The sequence below is a fragment of the Musa acuminata genome, chromosome BXJ2-4 (genome assembly GCF_036884655.1).
Source record: "Musa acuminata AAA Group cultivar baxijiao chromosome BXJ2-4, Cavendish_Baxijiao_AAA, whole genome shotgun sequence".
In the NCBI taxonomy this organism is placed as follows: domain Eukaryota; kingdom Viridiplantae; phylum Streptophyta; class Magnoliopsida; order Zingiberales; family Musaceae; genus Musa; species Musa acuminata.
In genome coordinates, this window is record NC_088341.1 from 7,988,352 (window position 1) to 8,008,860 (window position 20,509).

The window sequence follows — 20,509 nt, forward strand, 5'->3', positions numbered from 1 at the left end:
GTATTACTACACATTGGAAATTGATATTGTATGACTGTTGTTGGTGCAGCCATATTAGGGAGATTTCTGTATAATATTGATCTCCCTCTGATCTCACAGTAGTCAGAGCTTTGCCCTTCTTGTTCTACATTAGAAGGCAAAGAAAATAAACTATTAGGACCAAATGATTTGATGATCATGTGATCAATGACTGCATCCAACTCCTTGAATAATACTAACAAAAACGTCAAACTAAAAATTGAAGGAATTGGATGCGTTTGCCGGGAGTCGAACCCGGGTCTATTGCTTGGAAGGCAATTATCCTAACCGTTGGACTACAAACGCTTGGTGTATACCTTTGATCAAACAAATCATCATAAGATAAACTATTTTCTTTTCATTTGACAATGTAACTGTAATCAATGGTACAGAACATATATATATATATATATATATATATATATATATATATATATATATATATATATATATATATATATGTATATATATATATGTATATGTATATATATATATATATGTATATGTATATATATATATATATATGTATATGTATATATATATATATACACATATATATATGTATATGTATATATATATACATATATATATATATACATATATATACATATATATATATATACATATATATACATATATATATATATACATATATATACATATATATATATATATATATATAAATATATATACATATATATATATGTTTGGTGAATTGATAGAAAGACATGCATACTAAGATAAGGTGATTGAAACTTCGGACGGCCTCATTGTTCAAAGACCAGGAGGAGAATTCTTTCTGTGGCTTCCGACGGAGTTCTTCATCTCCCCGGAGCTGCTCGACTCCGACGGATTCAGCCCGTACTCGCTGGTGGCGCCGCTGTACTCGTTGCTGTACTCCGTGCTCTCCAGCGCCATCTGTCTAAACCGCCGCATGTTGGAGGAGTACGAGCCGGAGTCATAGTCGGAGCTGGAGTTGAACGTGCTCTGTCCGGGCTTCCCCCCCTCGTTCAGGTGTTCCAGCGACATGTCGCCCTCCAGTGCTCGAACAATCTGCCATCATCCACGGTGAGTGTGGGTGTCGTCGATGATGCATTACTCTTCGTCGAAACTGTGAAGGCGTTCTTACCTGGCTCATCCTTGGCCGCCTCCTTGCAGAGTGTCGGACAGCAGCGGCGGCACTGGATGCCATGCGTGCCATCTCGCCGGGATCGTAGTTGTTCTCCAACCGCGGATCGACGAGCTCGTCGAAGTTTTCGTCGGCCAATGCCCGGACCAATAGAGGCCTCGCCTGTTGAAACAGATCAAAACAGAAGCAAATGCAGTTGGGAAATCAACAGTAATTGGAGACAAAGGTGTCAGAAATGGCACACTGACCCAGTCGACCAAGCTATCATCCATATCCCCCGTGGTGTCGACAGGCCTTCGTCCCGTTATCAGCTCCAGAAGCATCACACCGAAGGAGAAAACATCGGACCTATCCGTGAGCTTGCCGCTCGATGCATACTCGGGAGCCAAGTATCTGCATGGCTCGAGAACATGATCGTCAACATGAGCAGAGTGCTACTGCACATTTTAGGAAGAGAAGAGCTCAGCTCGTCCATGGAACTCTTACCCGAAAGTTCCCATGACTCGAGTTGAGACATGAGTGTTCGTGTCCGAGGATAACTTGGCCAGTCCAAAGTCTGCAACCTGTAAGTGCGGCTCAATCACTAGTCGAATCTTCTTCCAGATGATGAACTTGGTTCATGAAGCAGAATCTATGACAAGGTCGACTTACCATGGCTTCAAACTTGTTATCAAGGAGAATGTTGGCGGTCTTGATGTCGCGGTGGATGATTCGAGGGTGGCCTGCACAAAGATGAATGAACTCCTGCAACTTGATGAAGAGGGAAGACAGGACGTGAGAAGAAGATGTTGCACTCACAGTCTTCGTGCAAGTACGCGAGGCCCTTGGCTGATCCTACAGCAATCTTGAGCCTTGTAGCCCAATCCATCGTCGGAAGACCCTTCCCTGCAATCGAAACCCAAGTTACAGCAAGCAAGCAGTCATAAACTTCTGCCTCAGGTGTTTGATCCGTTCCTGAGCAATGAGCAGCGGGAGTTACCGTGGAGGTGGTGCTCGAGAGTGTTGTTGGGTACGAACTCGTAGACGAGCATTCGCTGCGACCCCGCAATGCAGTATCCCACAAGCGAGACCAAGTGGCGGTGGTGGACTCTGCTGATGATCTCGACCTCCGCTTGGAACTCCCGTTCCCCTTGCCCGCTTCCCGACTTGAGCTGCTTCACCGCAACGTCCTTCCTGTTGGGGAGCACGCCCTTGTACACGTACCCGAACCCGCCTTGGCCCAGGAGATTGTCGCGGGAGAACCCGTTGGTGGCCGCGGCGAGCTCGTCGTAGGTGAAGGTGCTCTGGTTGAAGCCCAGCGCGACGTTGGGTGAAGGGGGCGGCAACGGCGGCCCGTGGAGGCCGGAGTATGCCGCGCTCATGTCGGTGCTGGCCATCTGCGGCATCGGCGACTGATGCCACCCATGTGCGGGCGACATTGCCGTTCCCGGAGGTGGCGGGATCTGGCCCATGTAGTCCATCCCTTGGCCTCCGTTTTGCCATTTTGGAAGCGGTGCGGCTTGGTAGTAGCCACCTACACCACATCGACGGCCGAGGAATTAATACAAACAGGTTCACGACTATCGAATCCAAAGTAATCTATTGAATACCGTTGAGTCCCTGGCCATCATAATAGTGCATGTTGGGCTGCTTCTTCTTCTTCTTCTTGGTGCAGAGCACAAGAGCCACGATCATCAAAACCAGGAATATCCCCACACCTGCCGTGATCCCCAAAACGAGAGGCAGATTGACGCCTGAATCATGTTTCGTCGGAGATGTGGCTGATGACGATATCTGTGAAGGCAGCGACTTGGAGGATGGGCTTCTCGAGGCTGGTGTTGACGATCCGTCCGACGGCGAAGGGGTCGTTGGTGAGTCCTTGTCATGTTTTGAACGTGAAGAGGAGGATGATTTATGTGGCGAGGATGAAGGACGAGACGGCTTGGAGGAGGACGATGAAGGGGCAGAGGAGGACTCGAGAGATGGAGAGTCCGGGTCGTCTGTGGAATCTGGGGACGACGGAGACGGAGCGTCGGGTGATGATTCCGGCGGCGATGAGTCAAGAGGAGGCGCTGGCGGGGAATCGGATGGCGGTAGCGCATCTTGGGTGGGAGGAGCAGGCGGAGTGGAGGTGTCGGGCGGCGGAGCAGTCGCAGGGGATGAAGCCATTTTGCGACGATGGAGTTCGAACGCAGAGCACTCTGCCCTCCCTGCGACCGCCCGTCTACCCCAACCTGCAGATTGCAGAACGCGATCACAACATCATCTACAAAGAAATCAGGTAAAGCCATGTCTTCTCCTCCCAGAAAATTCATGATCAACAGGAAACACAAAGTTCCGTCTTGCGCTCCACGTGCTCGACGTTGGTTCTGACCGAGACCAGTACGCAAAGCAAGAAACAAATCGCATATACACAGATGAAACAAATCGATGAAGAGAAGATATACTACTTTTGCCTGAGCTCCTTGGGAGAAGGGCGTGCAGGCGCTCCTCAGGGAAGGAAGAGGGGGAGAGATGTGGCGAGGGGCGTCGGCTTCATCCTTCTCCAGCCACCGCCCGCTCCAATTCCGCCGCTGCAATTTCTACTGGTGCCTTTCTATTTCTGATCCTCCGTCCACGTTGTTCGACGGAGGAAATTAACAGAAAATTAGCAGAAAAAAGAAGAAATAAACGAAGGAAAAATAAACAAAAATAGCAAAAATCTAACAACAACGTGACAGTCCTCCTATTTCCGGATGGCCGTTGGGAATTTCCCGCGCGACCGCCCGATGCAAACCACCACACACAGCATCGCTACGTGGCTAATATTAATGTCTTAATACATCGCATGAGTAGATCATATTGGGATGAATGATTCTAATATTATTTCGAGTTTAATCAATCATATAATAAGTCTTTCCATGTAACCATTCATCTTCTTCTATGTTTTAGTATGTTTATGTTCATCATTTCTTATACCCGACATTTTAGCATGTTAATCTTCTTCTTCTATGTTTTGGCAAGCAAGGAATTCTGAGAAGACGGCGTTCTCTTCATCACCGAACCAGACATATGAAACAGAGCAAGCCACGGTTTGCAGGTGAAGCAGCAGCAGCAGCAGCAGCGGCAACGAGGAACAACAAGGCCATGGATTCTACACTTCGTCTTCCATTCTTTACATACATACACCACAGGAAGCAGAGCAATGAATGATACAGCGGGCTTAGGCTAAGAGCCAGAAATCTTTGTGACGCTTGGTGGTGATCAAGTATCCGCCGCCGCCTCTCCTGCTCTTCCTTCTCACCGCCATCGCCATGCACGTCGCGTTCTGGACGCAGTAGTCCGCCACGCTGCCTCCCACCTTGCGGCCAGCCCACATCATGACCAGTCTCCATGTCAGGGACCGCTTCTTCTGCCCCATGATGAGGAGCGACGCGTCCTGCTTCCTGGCCTCTTCCACGATCGCCGGACCTCGCTCCGTCGCCTCCACCAGAGACAGCTCCACTTGGACCTGGAAAGACGCTGTCGATTGATGTCTCTGGCATTGAAGCACACGACGATGCAAAAATCTTCAACGGAGTAAGGGCCACGAAGAACAGAGCATGTTTACCTCGGGTTTTCTCGCATGGCAAACGCTTCTCATGGAATGCAGAAGCTCGTAGATCTTTGGATCCCTCTCCTTCCCAGATTGCTCACCTGATATTGAAGAGGAAAATTGTCATACGACTTCTTTGCCTGCTCCGCATCCATGTCAAGAGGCGGGCGGACTCTCACCATGCTTGGGTGGCCTGACAACGTCGACGAGGAGGATGCTGTCGTTGCTCTGCACCGAGTGCGAGAGCGCCCACCGCAAAGCGGTCTTCGACTCCGGGCTGGAGTCCACCACTATCATGATCCTTCGGCCGAGAAGGGCTTCTTCCTCAGCTCCGTCTCCGGGCTGCTTCGCGTTCCCGTGGTGGTGGAGTTGACCGGACTCGGGAGACGGCGGCGGCTTCGGTTCGAGCGGCGGAGATCTGACCCTGACACCAGGGGACATGCGGTTGAGACAGAAGCTCGGCAGCCTGGTGCTGCTTCTGCCCATCGCTGGCTGCTGCTGCCGCTGCTGGTGGTGGAGGAAGAGGCGGAGAAGGACAAAGGGAAAGAAATAACTATGGGGCTGGGGATCGTACAGCTTTGAGCTTGTCCTGGTGTCGGTGTCACCTCAGAAGGCCATGCTCCCCTTCCTTTTTCCCTGACGCCCTTCATTCGTGCCGACGAGTGGGCTCTGCTTCTGAATGGACGGGCTCCAGAGCGCCGGTGACGTGCGACAACTCAAGTCACGACTTGAGTTCCGACTGATGATGTGGCGCGTTAATTTTTGAGTTTGTGTTATATTTAGTGTCGGCTCTCATAAATTATTAGCGATCAAAGCGTTGAGAAAGGATATGTTAGGTTCGATTGGACATCAATTCAACTTAAAATATTAAACCTGGTTAAGTTGTCAATTAGACTCACTCAACTCTCTTAATTTTTACCGATGTGAAATTAATCGTAGTATGTTTTTCAATCTTTACCTTATATATATACATACATACATACCTTATATATATATACACATGTTTTTCAATTTTCACCTTATATATATATATACATACATACATACATACATACCTTATATATATATACATATATAAAACTCGACTGTCAATGACATGCAAATACAAAATAAGAAATAAAAAACTCATTTGATACTTAAATTATCATGTCGGATTAATAAGACATCCAAATAAATATCGAGTTGATAATGACAAAACTCGGAATATCGGAAGCTCCTACTTTCAGAATTTATATTTGAATGCGATAAATACAATACTGTAATTTTCTCATCCTACTTTGTCTCCTGTCCTGCATTTGAAATACAATGTATTGAAATGCCTCGACTAATATGTCAACATAAAAAAATTCTTCTGAATAAAGGCCACAATAAATACTGTTTTTGTACTTGAGGTGCACAACAGATGAAACTTAGAGACATCATACATAGAAGAACAATGCCCAGTTCAGGAGTTGGATCTCAATCCACATACTGACAATTGAATGATATTATCAGAGTATAGCTATGAAGGAACAATCTTCAGTGCCTTCTCAGTTGATTGTCTTCTTCAGTGCCTTTTGATCCATTTCACTGATGGTAACCACAAACCGATACTTGTCTTATCGAAAGATAAACCGGCATATCTAATTTGATCACACCGATAAAAGTCATGAACAGGACAGGGATTCCTGCAAAAGATTAGAGATTACAGCTGCATGACAACCCACATAAAAGATAGACATCAAACAGAACAGCTCCGTAGTCTAAAAGGCAAAGCAACAAAGCCTGTTTCAATTGATGAACTGCTACTTCCCTAAAACGATGTACAAAAAGGAAAAGAAAATAAGCAGACAAGGGTCCATGACCAAAAGGGACAGCCATCCTACCAATCCATACCAACCAAGCACAAGGAATCAGAACCTGTGATCACATGCATTGGTTACCACACCTCAACCACTCTTTTCTTCTCAGGATCCGATGACCGAGAGTACACTTCCAAATCATACCTTCAGTAGAACCAGTATTGGAAGGAGAACAGTTAGGAGAGAGCCTATCCCTGCCTTTCGGAGCAAACCTCCATCACTGCCATCCAAGCTGCTTGTTGTTCCCGAAGGGCCTATTCCTCCCAGTACTCCATTGGTTGTGTTGCTCGTCAGTGGGCTGAAGGTGCTTGGTGTCACTGAGCTTGGCACAGTGCTTGTGCTTGTTGGTGTGCTTGAGGTTGCTGCAGCACTGATGCATGGAAAATAGAATGGAGAAGTATATGGTTAGGAACTAATCACTTTCAGCTTCCGATAAAATTTCATTGCTTTGTACACGTAATTAAGCAAAGTCACTTCTATAGCTTGTTTTATGGTGCAATGGTCTCCCTCACCATTCAAAAAAGCAAAGCTTTTGACAGCTGACCATATTCTTTACCCTTTTTCTTTTTTGTTTTCAGAAGAACGAGATGTGAAATACAGGACGAGAGAGAAATATAGGTTATATAAGCTACCCAGAAAAATCCATTAAAACCAATTGCTATGGCCTAAAGTAGCAAAGAGCTGCAACAGAGTTTTGTCTAAATGCACTCGGTGAGGAAGATCGGCAAGCTTATTATACCATGGATTTTGATTGTCCCAGGATGAGTAGGGTACTGCCATGCTTGTGCTCAACAAATGCACACAATAACAGGGAATTCATGGTCAATAAAAAATTTAAGCATATAATTTGTAGAATGTTGTTGCAGCTTGTTTTAAATGTTGAGCAATGATTCTCTAGCTTCATCTATTGCAATATGGTAAGTAGGAGTTGTTGTTTAGATTTTAGCCAGCAAATCAGTTTCAGTTCACGAGTTGCTTTTATTTACTTTTAATGTCCCATATTTGGCAGCAACATGATCTGTGAATCAATGTAACAATAGTTCAGAACTAAAGCTCGACTTGACTTGCCGACTCCACATAAGGGGTTATATGTCCTCTTGGTAAAACATATCATTCAATTAATTATCTAGAGATACTTGGATTTCTGACCATGAATAGATAAGAAACATTTGGTCTTAACTTGGACTAGTCCAAATTATGATCACATTCCTAGTGCACACCAGCAATCTTTCTTTTGTCACATACTATTCTTTCTTGGTATGAAACCCTTTTCCTTCCATCATTAGTTAGTCCTTTCATCCGTTTCTTGAATTAACTTATTAGCTCCTTCCTAGCCAATCCCATCAGTCTCAGAACCACACCATGGCTTTCGCCTAAAATTATTTTCTTTTTTCTTTTTTAGGGGTCATTTAGGAGTGGGAGATTCGGCGGGTCTTAAAATGTATCATAAAAGCAAAGTGTAATTAACATGAGGACAATAAGCATATGCAAACAACAAAAACTTTCTAAACCTGTGGTCATGACTCACCAACAGGGAAAGCAGACTTCAAGTCATTGAATGCACATGAAAATTACAAAATGCTGATGGTATGCACAGTGAATCAGTGCCCACTTGGAAGAATAAAGAGGCATATAAGGTTAGATTGTTCTAAAAGCTTATCAAACATGTATTGGAGGATGTCACAGAAACAAATGGGGGAGGAGGAGAAAAGCCACAAAAGATGTTTTTTTACCTTTTTCTCTTTGTAATAACTAAGTTAGGGTGGATGCTGATGTTAACTAAAAAATCTGGAGATTTTTGTACCAAAGAAACACCAAAAAAGCTATAGTTTTGACTCCAAGGATTGGTATGCTGGTTAGGGAGATTAATTTTTTCCTTGGAAAAATCTACAATAACCACATAAAAGTATCAGCAACCCTGAAATATAATAAGTGTTATATTCCAAAGGATTTAGCTCCATTTCAACAAAAAAGAAGTCCACTCTTTTGTACCTGGGAGTCGCAGGGTAGACACAACCATTTGCACCTGCAAGAACCAAAGGATGGATGAGAAGGACCTCTTGTTTGATTGACTTCTGTAGTGATTTAATATGGAAGAAAAGGGCTATTTACTTGGATCTGTGGAGGTAAGCATGGCTGTTCCTGAGAAGTCACAGGCTGTTTGCGCCTGCCCATTCCTCTGGTAATAGCTGTTGGCAGCATAAGAGCAATGGGCAAGCACTGTGTTGGGGTCGTAGCATGCACCAACTTGCAGAATAGGATTGCAGTCAGCCCCAGCTCCACAAGCATAGTCCAGTGTCTTCTGCAGGGCTGTGGTGCTCGCATCAGACTCACAAACACACCAAGCAGCATCTTCCAACACAAAATGGAAACAGAGATGAAGTCTTCAGTTCATGCATCAAATGGTACATCAACCGGCAAAAAAGCAACAACCTTTGTGCAGTTCTCTTGAACTTTCAGTCAAAAACCCAAAGGATCAAATAGCTATTCTTGATACATTCTGAAGGATATATAATAAGACATAGAGCAAGTCTATGAGAGAAAGGAACAACAAAAATGTGCATGGTTGTGATCGGGGGGGCATCACAGGGTGTAGAATGAAAAAGATGAGAAGAATGAGGGAAGATTTATAGCCTTTGCAGCTAGAAGTCCCCTTAGACCATCAAAAAATTTGTCCTCCCAAAAGGCAAAAGAACAAAGCAGAGAAGGAAAGGAAACAAAGGAGGCCATTCCTCTACCCATCTGTGTGCTCAAAGTTCAGGAAGAACAGAAAGAACACTATACCAAGGAGGCATAACTGGCTCACCTGAACCACCAAACGCAGACACAGTAAGCAAAAGGAGCAGTAGACCAGCCATGAGCATTGACAAAGAAGAGAGACAGATATTAGTGAGTTCTGAGAGCGGTTGTCTCACCAAAGTATGGTGACAGGAGAACAGAAAGGGAGAGAGGAAGAAGAGAATGCTGGCATGAGTTGCAGTGACCTTTGAACAATAGCTTTAAAAAGCAGTGATGTAGATAGGTTGTCTGATTTCTCTTTCCCACTGTACTCTCTCTTTTGCGCCCGTCTTGGTGTGTGGTTGAGTGGGTTCATTCATGAAAGGTGCTCAAGTGCTGTAGCCACAACCAAAGCAGTTGTCTTCCTGCTCCTAAATCCCAACATAATCTACAATAAGGTGGTGATTCGAACATGAAATCTTACCTTCTGCATGTCAAATTATGTTCATGTCTACTTCCTCATTGCTTGTCACACTCTTATCTTTCATATGCTTTAGGGACTCAGTTTGCTTCCAACTTGGATTGCTTCAGCTTGGAGCTATGACACCATTGATGTCAAATCATTTTACTGGCATCCATGTCAGTCAATCTTTATCCATAAATACTAAACAGATAGAACATATCCATAGTAATTGTAGATTTTATGGGCATGATTTCGTGTTAGAAGTACGTGCAGATTTATGGTACCGATGAGAAAGAAGCGTTGGGCGTATAAAGAAAGATTTGTGTGTACAAAAAGACGATGTGGAGAATGCAAACACACAGAGACGACAGATGTAGCAGTCCTCACCAAGCACGAGGAAAAAAAGGGAAGAAAGAGAGAGTGACATATCAAGAATAAGCTACTGAACTCAACACAATAGTCAGACGTTTTGAGTTAGATTTCCTACTTTTTGTGGCCTCAAACATAGTCAAGCTTATTAGATGAGTTAGATTTGGCAAGATGCGAGTGATAGCTTAGCCCTGTACGATGCAAAATCTAGAATAGAGGAGAGTAAAAGGGAGTAAAGGTAAGATGAATTCGATTAATGTGGTCTAGTTTGCTTTTATAATTGATTTAGTCTGAAAAATATTTTATAATATGAGAAAAAAATATTTTTTTTATATTTCATATTTTGTGAATGCTCATAATTGTTTATTGAAGGTCTCGACGTTATTATCCATTGGATCGCTATGAGTGAAACCCTAATTGAGAATGAATATTTTTCATGTAAAATTATACGATAATAAAATTATTGATCCTTTATCGTCTCAAATATAAACGTGACATGCTAGTTAGTTTATTTGATTTTTCTTTTAGTTCATCATTAAATTAAGTGTCTAAGTAATTTCTAGAAAATAAATTGGAACTTAATTATGAGAGAGAAATCATAGGTCTAATCCTTCGCATATAAATTATTTATTTAAAATTTAAAAATAAATTTGACACATTAATATTAGGAATATTAGTAATAACTGATTAGTCGAATGATTCTGATCATCATGATTTGATTAACTTTTATGATCAACTTAATTTAAAAAATATTTTATGATATAAATAATTTTTTTTGATATTTTATATTAAATTAATATCTATATGATTCAATTATTGAGTGAGATATCTCTATCATCTTTATGTTGATTGTACTATCATGTCTCCAAATATCTATCATGCATGAAACATTTAGAATGATTAATATATATAATTTTATCCTAAGAAAACAGTTTATTTTGGTAACTAAAAAATCATTACTTATGTGCGAAAAAAAATCACATAAATATGAGTGAGTCACATTAGTCAGAATTAATATATATAAAGTCATACACTAATTCAACCCAGAAATGTCTATATATACATGTATATATACATGTATATATATATATATATGTGTATATATGTATATATATATGTATATGTGTATATATGTATATATATATATACACACACTAATTGAACGCCCCCTCCACCTTGAACTCCCCGGCCCCCTCCCCGCCGCCCGGGCCAGCGCGTTCATGGCGCACACGTTCACGGCCTCGCCGTCGCCGTGGCATCGCGCCCTGAACGTGACGACCAAGCGCGCGACCTCGACCTCGCCCTCGACCGCGACCGCCGATCGTCGAGCGCCTTATTCATCCTTCATCAGTTTCCGGTGGGATCATCTACAGAAGGCAATTTAACTGTTAGGCATCAACATCTATCAGGGCGATCATCAGCAATCCTGGACCTATCCATCCTTTCAAGAGACACTGTTGCTCTATAAATACTTTATATATCTACAGATTTTGATGCATGAAGGTTGATTTTATAAATACTATCTGCCTTCTTCTGTGCTGTTTCCAATTAAATTCTCCAAGTCATTCTTTTTCTTTAACTTGGGATCTGAGCACCAGCCTTCACTTGCCTTTCCTGAGTTCTTAAGCTTTCTCTGGCTACTTTTTCACATACAAAATTGGTAAATTTCAATAAAAAAAACAAGCTATATCATAAAATATATTGAAACCTTGGTCAGAGAACAGATTGATTTAAGCTTGTTGATTGTTACGTTTCAATCTCAAAGAAATGGTCTTGTTGTTGGTTTTTGGAGGCTTTGTATAAGAGAGAGATTTGGCTTACAACTGAAAACTCTTCTCTGATGCAGTAACAAGCAGTGACTGTCCTGGGAGTGTTTGATTGTTTCTGGAGGAATCTGTCTTTGTTCATGTGACTGTTTGATTGTTTCTTTTCTTGTATATCTCATTTTAAATGTTGGGATTCTGTCTGAATTTTCAGTCAGAAAACATGTATAAAGTAATAAAAAATTGATGTTTGGTAGATCATGAAGTGCTTGTTGCCTCTCACTCCATCATGGATTAGATCTCACATGGAAGTATTGGGAGGAGGGTCTCTTCTCTCTATTTAAGGAGGTGCAGACCTCTTCCTGTTTCTCCACAGAGAATTCCTCTCTTTCTCTGTCCCTCCCTCTCCCTTCTTCTGTGATCTCAGATCTTCCTCTGTAGAAAAAGGTGGGAGTCTCTCAGAAGGTAATGTCCTGACCTGATCTGAAGCTTTTTTACTTTGGTTCAATTGCTAAACACCTATAGTACCTTCATTGTGCTGGCCCTTGTGGGCTTCTTCCGTGGACAAGACTCTGGGACAGGATCTTGGGTGGATCCAATTAGTGTTCCCCATCGACAGATCTTTTACTGCCACTCTGTTGATCAAAGAAATGAGTTAGATCTGTCCCAGATCCGCATATCTCAAAGCTTTTAGTTCGGATCTGCACGGATGTTGAGCTCGTAGCTGCTTTTACTTGAATCAATTCTGCAGGTGTTCTGGAATTGGCACTTCCGGATTGTGCATTTTTAGATCTGATCTATGACTAAATCTTTATCATGTGCTCTCAAGATCTTCTATTAGCTACGTCAGATCTGATGTTTGCATGATTTAGATCTGGAAATGTTTGCATCTTCTGATTCGTTGCTGCTGCTGTTGGTTCAATCGTTTCAGAGTGTCTAGAACGCAAACATGGTGAAGATCTGCTGCATCGGTGCCGGCTATGTCGGTGGCCCAACCATGGCCGTCATTGCCTTGAAATGCCCCAACATCGAGGTGGCCGTCGTCGACATTTCCGTCACCCGCATCGCTGCATGGAACAGCGATCAGCTCCCGATCTACGAGCCCGGCCTTGAAGACGTCGTGAAGCAGTGCCGAGGGAGGAACCTCTTCTTCAGCACTGACGTAGAAAAGCATGTCTGTGAGGCCGATATCATATTCGTCTCGGTGAACACCCCCACCAAAACCCGTGGCCTCGGCGCCGGTAAGGCTGCTGACCTTACCTACTGGGAGAGTGCTGCTCGCATGATCGCCGACGTCTCAAAGTCCGACAAAATTGTGGTGGAGAAGTCCACGGTCCCCGTTAAGACCGCCGAGGCCATCGAGAAGATCTTGACCCACAACAGCAAAGGCATAAGCTACCAGATCCTCTCCAACCCGGAGTTCCTCGCAGAGGGTACTGCAATCCAGGACCTGTTCAACCCCGACCGGGTGCTTATCGGCGGGAGGGAGACGCCGGAGGGGCAGAAGGCCGTCCAAGCACTCAAGGAGGTCTATGCCAATTGGGTTCCCGAGGACAGAATCATCACGACCAATCTATGGTCAGCTGAGCTATCCAAGCTCGCTGCTAATGCCTTCCTAGCGCAGAGGATCTCGTCGGTGAACGCCATTTCGGCGCTCTGCGAGGCCACCGGGGCAAACGTGGCGGAGGTGGCCTACGCCGTCGGAAAGGACAGCAGGATCGGGCCTAAGTTCTTGAACGCAAGCGTCGGATTTGGTGGCTCCTGCTTCCAGAAGGACATCCTGAACTTGGTCTACATCTGCGCGTGCAATGGCCTCCCTGAGGTGGCCAACTACTGGAAGCAAGTGATCAAGATCAATGACTACCAGAAGAGCCGGTTCGTGAACAGGGTTGTTTCCTCCATGTTCAACACTGTTGCTGGGAAGAAGATTGCTGTGCTCGGGTTTGCGTTCAAGAAGGACACCGGCGACACAAGGGAGACGCCGGCCGTTGACGTCTGCAAGGGGCTGCTGGGTGACAAGGCCAAGATTAGCATCTACGATCCGCAGGTGACGGAGGACCAGATCCAGCGCGATCTTGCGATGAACAAGTTCGACTGGGATCACCCCATCCACCTCCAGCCGATGAGCCCGACGGCGGTGAAGGAGGTGACCGTGACCTGGGACGCCTACGAGGCCGCCACGGGAGCACACGCAGTCTGCATCCTGACCGAGTGGGACGAGTTCAAGCGACTGGACTACTCGAAGATCTACGAGAACATGCAGAAGCCTGCCTTTATCTTCGATGGACGCAATGTGGTGGATCCTGAGAAGCTCAGGGAGATGGGATTCATCGTGTACTCGATCGGGAAGCCATTGGATCCCTGGCTCAAGGACATGCCTGCTGTGGCCTAATTGGGAGCTCTGTTGGAAGAGAGAGAGAGAGAGGGATTCTTTGCGGATCACAATGCTAAGGTTTCATAGTGGTTGTCGTATCATTATACTCATGTATGGAGTGTCTTATTATATATGGAGCCAATTGTCACTGTAATTAGTCTCATATGGTATGTAAGATTAAGATTAGTGTACTATTATTAACTCTTATATATAAGATTTATAATTGTAGTTAATAGATTTTTAGTGTTTTTGATATCTCCATTGAAATATTATAAATTTATTTTAAATAATGTAAATGAGATAAAATGAATTCAAAATCAATGTAACAAAGGTAAATGAATTCAAAATGAATGGAAACCAACTTATATATTCTTTATTGGTTTAGGAAAAAAATAAATAAAAAACTATATTTATTGGTTTAGGAAACTTACAAATGAAGGCATCTCCCAACAAAAGTCCAACTTTTCTAGAAAATGATAAAAAAATTAATTTAATATATGTACCTATCAAATTTAGAATTTTAAGTCTAAGTCTATCCTATCCTCGGAAAGCTTAAAATTTGGTTGTTCAAATCATAATTTTCAATTAAAGGTTCCCATCCGAACCGATACGACGGATAACACGAATCTCGAGGCTGAAGAGGAACCGAACATTTCAAATGACCCGTGGACCAGATCATCAAATAACCCTCCGAATTCTGATCTCCCCCTTTTGGGTTGCTTTTATTGTGCCGGCGGTTTGGATCGAACCCCTCCCTCGTTCTCGCCTGCTCTCTCGTCCCTGCTTTTGCCGACGAATTCGATCTCCAGATCCAGGAAAATGTCGGTGAGTATCTGATCCAGCCAATTTCTTGCCCTTTCCGTCTGTGATTTTTATTCGTGGTGTCGTGAGATCCGATGTTACTCGTCTTGGATCCGATGGGAGAATATTCATGTTTGTGTCTAGATCTTTCGTGGTTGCGCGAATGGATGAGAGGATTCTGACCACGAGTTCTAGATCGTTAGGTAGTAATGGTGTGCATCGAATTGGGTCGGAAAAAGATAATTTTGGTTCAGCATATTCGATGCCAGAGAAGATTTACGAGGAAGGTTAAGGAAAAAAGATGCGGTGACTTTGCATAGATCTAGATCTGATCGTGTGGATGTTCGACTTCCTTTCTCGTTGTACGGGATTAGAAGATTCACTATGATTCACCAATGAGCTCCTCAAGTAGCTTGTTATACTTCATTCGGATACAAGGTCAGATTTTGTGGTGGAATGCGTCTAATTCAATTTGCATCGTAGATTTTAGACATTGACTTGCAATGTGTCATCCTAATTATTGGGATCAAATCTACGGTTAGCTAGTAAACCTCTATATTGGATAATTGTGAAAGGAACACGGTGTTTGAGGCACTTGTGACAATCAGCAAAATATATCCTTTGTTTGTCACAAAAGCCAAAATGGTGAGCTAAAACTTAATGTGTATTGACTTTTGAAGAGTAGTAGACAGACCATTTCTTCTCAACAAAAAGAGGAAAGCTTCTCCGTTGCATTATCTACCAATCATTTCAGCAAAGGAATACTCTCTAGTCTTTTGACAAATGGGTTAGTTTTATTGAGGAGCTTACCTTTTGTCTTGTAGCTTGTAATTTTTTTCTACTTACCTTTTCTTCTTTTACTGACTTGATTTTCTGTACCAATTATTGTAATCTATTGTTAAATGTGTAAGTCATATTATTGTTTCATCTCATAATATATGTATATTTTGTGCAGCTAGCTGTGACAAATTTTCACATTATTGTTGTTTGTAATTGTCTCTTTTTCTTTGGCCACATCAGTAATACTGTGAAAATAAATGAGATTGCTCTCTACTTGATAATATCTAATAGCTAATGTAGCCTAACTGAACTCTAATAACTATATGAATCTGAGTGTTTACCGATCAAGATGGCTTAGACGATTGAGGCATTTTTTTTCTCATCTAGAGATTTCCCATCTGATTGGTAGAGCCAACAATTACAGCTTCTAGTCTTGTTCTATTTGTGATCATAATCCAGGCAAGGGGAGAGGTAGGATCCATTTCTATCAGCATTTCCTGTAAACTTGCAGCAAGACAACCTAGGTTTTCTCAGTTTGGTCAGACAATATCACACAAACAATACCATTGTACAGAATCCCTCCCAGGCATGAAGAACAGGGCAGTTTCAGTTGTTGGATTATGATGCATGAAGTACATAATAATTATTTTATTTGTTTTGATCCTTTGCAGATAATAATAATTTTCCTAGATGCGTCTGTTAAACTGGAGAACTTCTCTGTGGAAACATGAAAATAAACATGCCACTTTGACAATAACATAACTCATTGAACTACTAAGAAGTCGAATAACTGTTATCAAATGTCAAGAGCTAGAAGTAACATAGGGTATGTAGTGTCAACAATTTTATTACATATAACGACTATGTGATTATATTTCAACAGTATAATCTCAAGTTACATCTCATTTTTTAGTTGCATTGTTTCATCTTGGCAGATCAATTTTTAGGAAGCTTGATTTCATGTCCTTTTGAGCCAACTAGTTGTCTCTTTTGATTAACCAAGTTGTTAGATGATGCAATAAGACTATTTCAGTAAGATTAGTTAAGTATGTGGTATGGATGTAAAATTTTATCCTAAAGAATTTATTGTACATTGCAAAATTTTCAGTAAGGTCACTATTTCTTGTGCCAATTGTTATCATTATTTTTTCCGTATAGATCAATAGTCCTTTTAGCATGCGAAAGGCACTAATGTACAAGATATTTCTGACATTATAATTTGTAGAATCTTGAGTTAGCTTGATTTTTTTGTTCTGCCAACATGCCTCATCGGATTATGCAGATCACATTCAATAATTTCACCAACTCAGAGAGGGCATAATTGTCTCAGTTAATTATTTACCTTAAAAATCCTATTAGAGCAAGGGGTTCACCCCAAGGGTGAAGAACCTAATGAACATCTTGTTTCAGCAACTGGATCGATAATTTTTGAGGATGCCAATGAATCCTCAAATGACTATTCAACCAAATTGGAAATTGACATTTCAGATGGGACAGTTAAATTATTTTCTTTTTTATTTTTGTCAACAGTTCCATGGAGGAAATGCTTAACTTCCTAGCTGATTCTATTAGTTATAGGGTTCATTAGATGCAACTCTATTGAGTGGCAGTTCATGATTTAATGTTGATCGGAATTTATTAAACATGTTAACTACCATCTCTTTTCTGTTTTTTAAAAAAGAATGTTCATTTGGTTAGTCTTTAGTTGCTCCCATGTTAGGGCCTTTAAGTCTTATTCAGCATGACTTATTTAATAAATTTGATTAGATGGACAAATCATGCTCTATTGAGATGTGATAAATTGTTTGGTTGGTAGTTTTTGAGACATTTAGATTGTGGAGGGTATGTGTTGCATCGCTGAATTATTACTGAGCTCTTTTTCATCATTTTGCAGGCAAAAACAGTGAAAATTAGTAACATTTGCTTGTCTGCATCTCAAAGGGACATTCAAGAATTCTTTTCCTTCTCTGGGGACATCGATTATGTTGAAATGCAAAGGTCAATTGTTTATCCTTTCTTTGTACCTCTAATGCCTCTATCGTTAGGAGGTAGGAAATGATTGTGAAATAGGGATTCTCTTTTTGCAGTGAATCAGAAGATACTCAACTTGCTTATGTCACTTTTAGAGACTCACAAGGAGCAGAAACTGCAATGCTTCTCACAGTGAGTTCATCTAGATATAAACTGCTGCTTTCTTCTGCATATTTTCTGAAAACAGAATTGTTTATGGCAATACAGTTTTGGTATATAAAATATGGGAATCCTTGGTAAACTATTTGTTGTATATATATACAGGGAGCAACAATAGTTGATCGTTCTGTTAATATAACTCCAGCTGAGAATTACAAGTTGCCTCCTGAAGCTTACAGACACATGCTGGTAGGTCTCTACTATTTCTCTGTTTTTGTTTTTAGTGATATTTGCACGAGAACACCATACACTCCAAACAGAAAATAATATTTATGATTTTTTCCATGCCTAGGAATTTCTTTCCAATAGAAGAACTAAAATGTCATGTATGGTGCTCAATTTCTTATTGCATATGTAGCTGTGTCAAATGGTTTCAAGATAAACCTATATTATGCCATTTCTCATCGTTGATTATATATTTTCAGAGTAAAAAATTCTGGTTAGATTGGGGAACTTTTTTTTGCTAAGTATTTGGTCAAGGGTCCATTGGAATTTGGAGGAAAACGTGCATTTGTGACTCTCTTGTTTATGAACTAGGTGGGAATGATAAAATGTCATGAGAAAACGAGGGTCCTAGATTGATAGAAAGTTAGAAGGTTTCATTAATTATAGGTATAAATGGTTTAATAACTGGCCTTCTAATTGAAGCTGCAGATAAAATTTGATATCTTGTATGCAATTTGTGTATCTGTTGTCAGAAAGTTCAAGCATAAACATATGATAAGCCACTGGATCCTACATCCAAAGCCGATTTCGTTCTTTGGTTCTAAATGTATGTTTAAAATGTAATATACAGGGAAAAATTATTATTTGTTTGATCAGCAATTATAGACCTTTAGTTCCTGTGTTTTCATCAAAGTATGACTTTTGGCACCTGCGAAGTTATCCCCTTTTTAATTACATTTTTAACTGTGACATGTACTTATTCTTGAAAGGATGGAAACTCCTCACCTACCAATGAGGCGGTGAAGAAGGCGGAGGATGTGGTAAGTGGCATGTTGGCCAAGGGCTTTGTTCTCAGCAAGGATGCACTCCAGAGAGCGAAAGCCTTTGACGAGCAGCACCAACTTCTATCCACTGCCTCAGCAACCGTCGTGTCTCTGGATCAGAGGATTGGGCTGAGTGAGAAGCTAAGCACAGGCATGGCCATGGTCAGTGGGAAGGTGAGGGAGGTGGACGAGCGATACCAGGTAACTGAGATCACGAGGTCGGCCCTTGCCTCCGCTGAGCAAACAGCCACCAATGCTGGATCAGCCATCATGAGCAACCGCTATGTCTCAACTGGAGCATCATGGTTATCAAGTGCACTCGGTAAGGTAATGAAGGCAGCTGAGGATGTTAGCATCCTGACCAAGGAGAAGGTGGAGAAGGCCGAAGAGGAGAGGAAGCAACTATTCTGGGATGAGAGACGGGGAATGGTGAGCGAGTATGCAAAGGTTCACCTCGACGATCCGTTGTCGAACGAACCTCCGACGGTCCCTGTGTACTCTATGGATGAGCAGAAGCTGCGGATCGCATAAATATCTGTTCATTTCAGAATTCAACTCACTATTCATTTTGTTATTAGTTTGCACAATTATTTTTTATGCTTGTATCATCCATTGACCATCATGTATGTTTCGAGTGTCGATATGTCGATATCGGTTTAGATTTGTACACTGTTATCAATGTCTTATTGTGTAAAACACCGATAACTTGTTGGAATTTGGACTCGAGATGCACTACTCATGAGTGTTTTGCAAGATTGATTAGCCTATGCTTCTCAAAATTAAACAAATGTAATCAAGATCGATTGTGTAAATCAAGATCTCTCGGTTCCCAAAGTACAGAATTGACTTAAATTTCAATTTAATTATTGATCATTACTATGGAGACATGAAGATTGTTTTATATCAATTCTATCAAAATTAATCTATAAATTGCACAACTTTAACCTGATAATCTCATTTTACTTGGAAAAATATGACACCAAATGATAATTTTGTACTCATACAATTCGATGATCGTATGATCATTTTCGCTTAATAATCACAATTAGAATTCAAAATTCCTTTACCTCCTTACATTAGTAATGGATAACAAACTAATCACATAAACCAAATAAACTATTTTAATAGTATGAGTTACGTTAAGTTTAACAAACGGAAAATTAAATGTGTAAATAAGATAAACTGAAAAAAAAATAATATCGTAGGTAAAATTGATGTGATATCTCAAGAATCACTCCAACTCTGTCCTCTCCATCATTTCGACCTTTAAATCTAGCAAGATCTGATCTCACATTAACAATAAAATTGGATTAATCGTCAAATTTAATCTACCATCACCTTGATAATAATAATAATTATTATTATTATTATTTTATATTTATAAAAAAATAGGTATTTGAAATTTTGAATTAGTGGTTGTCCTCAATTCAAGTTAAAATCTCAATATATTATGCTCCTTAATGGTTATTTTTATCCTTTCTAAATCCAAATCTTAATTCAGGTTTAGTTTGTCATTATAAT

The 20,509-nt window shown here is 41.4% G+C and overlaps 5 protein-coding genes and 1 non-coding gene across 9 annotated transcripts; 2 read left to right on the plus strand and 4 right to left on the minus strand.

The window, feature by feature from the left end:
- Positions 1-252: 252 nt before the first annotated feature.
- TRNAG-UCC (transfer RNA glycine (anticodon UCC)) lies at positions 253-324 on the minus strand. Its single transcript has one exon. It is a non-coding gene; the product is annotated as a tRNA-Gly (tRNA).
- A 407-nt stretch (positions 325-731) lies between these two features.
- LOC103981659 (putative proline-rich receptor-like protein kinase PERK6) lies at positions 732-3,886 on the minus strand. 2 transcript variants are annotated; one of them, XM_009398401.3, is made up of 9 exons: positions 3,577-3,886; positions 2,737-3,360; positions 2,127-2,660; positions 1,946-2,032; positions 1,799-1,869; positions 1,634-1,710; positions 1,396-1,540; positions 1,148-1,309; positions 732-1,071 (listed from the first exon to the last, which is right to left on the minus strand). In XM_009398401.3, exons 2-9 carry the CDS (start codon positions 3,293-3,295, stop codon positions 793-795), a joined length of 1,914 nt encoding a protein of 637 aa, XP_009396676.2. In that variant the 5' UTR covers positions 3,296-3,360; positions 3,577-3,886; the 3' UTR covers positions 732-792. The 2 variants fall into 2 exon arrangements, with proteins under 2 accessions (XP_009396676.2, XP_064959588.1); XM_065103516.1 differs by lacking the exon at positions 3,577-3,886 and having other exon boundaries at positions 2,737-3,569.
- A 51-nt stretch (positions 3,887-3,937) lies between these two features.
- Positions 3,938-5,360, minus strand: LOC135609836 (universal stress protein PHOS34-like). Its single transcript, XM_065103522.1, has 3 exons — positions 4,880-5,360; positions 4,716-4,801; positions 3,938-4,616 (listed from the first exon to the last, which is right to left on the minus strand). Exons 1-3 carry the CDS (start codon positions 5,184-5,186, stop codon positions 4,329-4,331), a joined length of 681 nt encoding a protein of 226 aa, XP_064959594.1. The 5' UTR covers positions 5,187-5,360; the 3' UTR covers positions 3,938-4,328.
- A 670-nt stretch (positions 5,361-6,030) lies between these two features.
- Positions 6,031-9,517, minus strand: LOC103981138 (PLASMODESMATA CALLOSE-BINDING PROTEIN 1-like). 2 transcript variants are annotated; one of them, XM_009397751.3, is made up of 5 exons: positions 9,348-9,516; positions 8,654-8,893; positions 8,534-8,567; positions 6,686-6,911; positions 6,031-6,367 (listed from the first exon to the last, which is right to left on the minus strand). In XM_009397751.3, exons 1-5 carry the CDS (start codon positions 9,403-9,405, stop codon positions 6,347-6,349), a joined length of 579 nt encoding a protein of 192 aa, XP_009396026.2. In that variant the 5' UTR covers positions 9,406-9,516; the 3' UTR covers positions 6,031-6,346. The 2 variants fall into 2 exon arrangements, with proteins under 2 accessions (XP_009396026.2, XP_064959595.1); XM_065103523.1 differs by lacking the exon at positions 6,031-6,367 and having other exon boundaries at positions 6,439-6,911; positions 9,348-9,517.
- Positions 9,518-11,257: 1,740 nt separating this feature from the next.
- Positions 11,258-14,461, plus strand: LOC135609834 (UDP-glucose 6-dehydrogenase 4-like). 2 transcript variants are annotated; one of them, XM_065103519.1, is made up of 2 exons: positions 11,258-11,594; positions 12,786-14,461. In XM_065103519.1, the coding sequence occupies exon 2, from the start codon at positions 12,804-12,806 to the stop codon at positions 14,244-14,246; it is 1,443 nt and encodes a 480-aa protein (XP_064959591.1). In that variant the 5' UTR covers positions 11,258-11,594; positions 12,786-12,803; the 3' UTR covers positions 14,247-14,461. The 2 variants fall into 2 exon arrangements, with proteins under 2 accessions (XP_064959591.1, XP_064959590.1); XM_065103518.1 differs by lacking the exon at positions 11,258-11,594 and adding an exon at positions 11,637-12,319.
- A 440-nt stretch (positions 14,462-14,901) lies between these two features.
- Positions 14,902-19,741, plus strand: LOC135609835 (binding partner of ACD11 1-like). The gene is made up of 5 exons (XM_065103520.1): positions 14,902-15,053; positions 17,704-17,807; positions 17,897-17,972; positions 18,105-18,188; positions 18,935-19,741. The coding sequence occupies exons 1-5, from the start codon at positions 15,048-15,050 to the stop codon at positions 19,517-19,519; spliced, it is 855 nt and encodes a 284-aa protein (XP_064959592.1). The 5' UTR covers positions 14,902-15,047; the 3' UTR covers positions 19,520-19,741.
- The last annotated feature ends 768 nt before the right edge of the window (positions 19,742-20,509 follow it).

Coding starts and splice junctions, on each gene's coding strand:
- LOC135609836 (XM_065103522.1), bottom strand. CDS start 5,186: ATGGGCAGAAGCAGCACCAGGCTGCCGAGCTTCTGTCTCAACCGCATG. Junction 4,802..4,879: donor TGTCAGGCCACCCAAGCATG/GTGAGAGTCCGC, acceptor CTTCAATATCAG/GTGAGCAATCTGGGAAGGAG. Junction 4,617..4,715: donor GCCATGCGAGAAAACCCGAG/GTAAACATGCTC, acceptor GCGTCTTTCCAG/GTCCAAGTGGAGCTGTCTCT.
- LOC135609834 (XM_065103519.1), top strand. CDS start 12,804: ATGGTGAAGATCTGCTGCATCGGTGCCGGCTATGTCGGTGGCCCAACC.
- LOC135609835 (XM_065103520.1), top strand. Junction 17,808..17,896: donor GATTATGTTGAAATGCAAAG/GTCAATTGTTTA, acceptor CTCTTTTTGCAG/TGAATCAGAAGATACTCAAC. Junction 17,973..18,104: donor AAACTGCAATGCTTCTCACA/GTGAGTTCATCT, acceptor ATATATATACAG/GGAGCAACAATAGTTGATCG.
- LOC103981138 (XM_009397751.3), bottom strand. CDS start 9,405: ATGCTCATGGCTGGTCTACTGCTCCTTTTGCTTACTGTGTCTGCGTTT. Junction 6,912..8,533: donor GTCTACCCTGCGACTCCCAG/GTACAAAAGAGT, acceptor TCCATGCATCAG/TGCTGCAGCAACCTCAAGCA. Junction 6,368..6,685: donor CAATACTGGTTCTACTGAAG/GTATGATTTGGA, acceptor AATCTTTTGCAG/GAATCCCTGTCCTGTTCATG.
- LOC103981659 (XM_009398401.3), bottom strand. CDS start 3,295: ATGGCTTCATCCCCTGCGACTGCTCCGCCGCCCGACACCTCCACTCCG. Junction 2,033..2,126: donor TCTCGAGCACCACCTCCACG/GTAACTCCCGCT, acceptor TTTCGATTGCAG/GGAAGGGTCTTCCGACGATG. Junction 1,541..1,633: donor CGAGTCATGGGAACTTTCGG/GTAAGAGTTCCA, acceptor CGAGCCATGCAG/ATACTTGGCTCCCGAGTATG.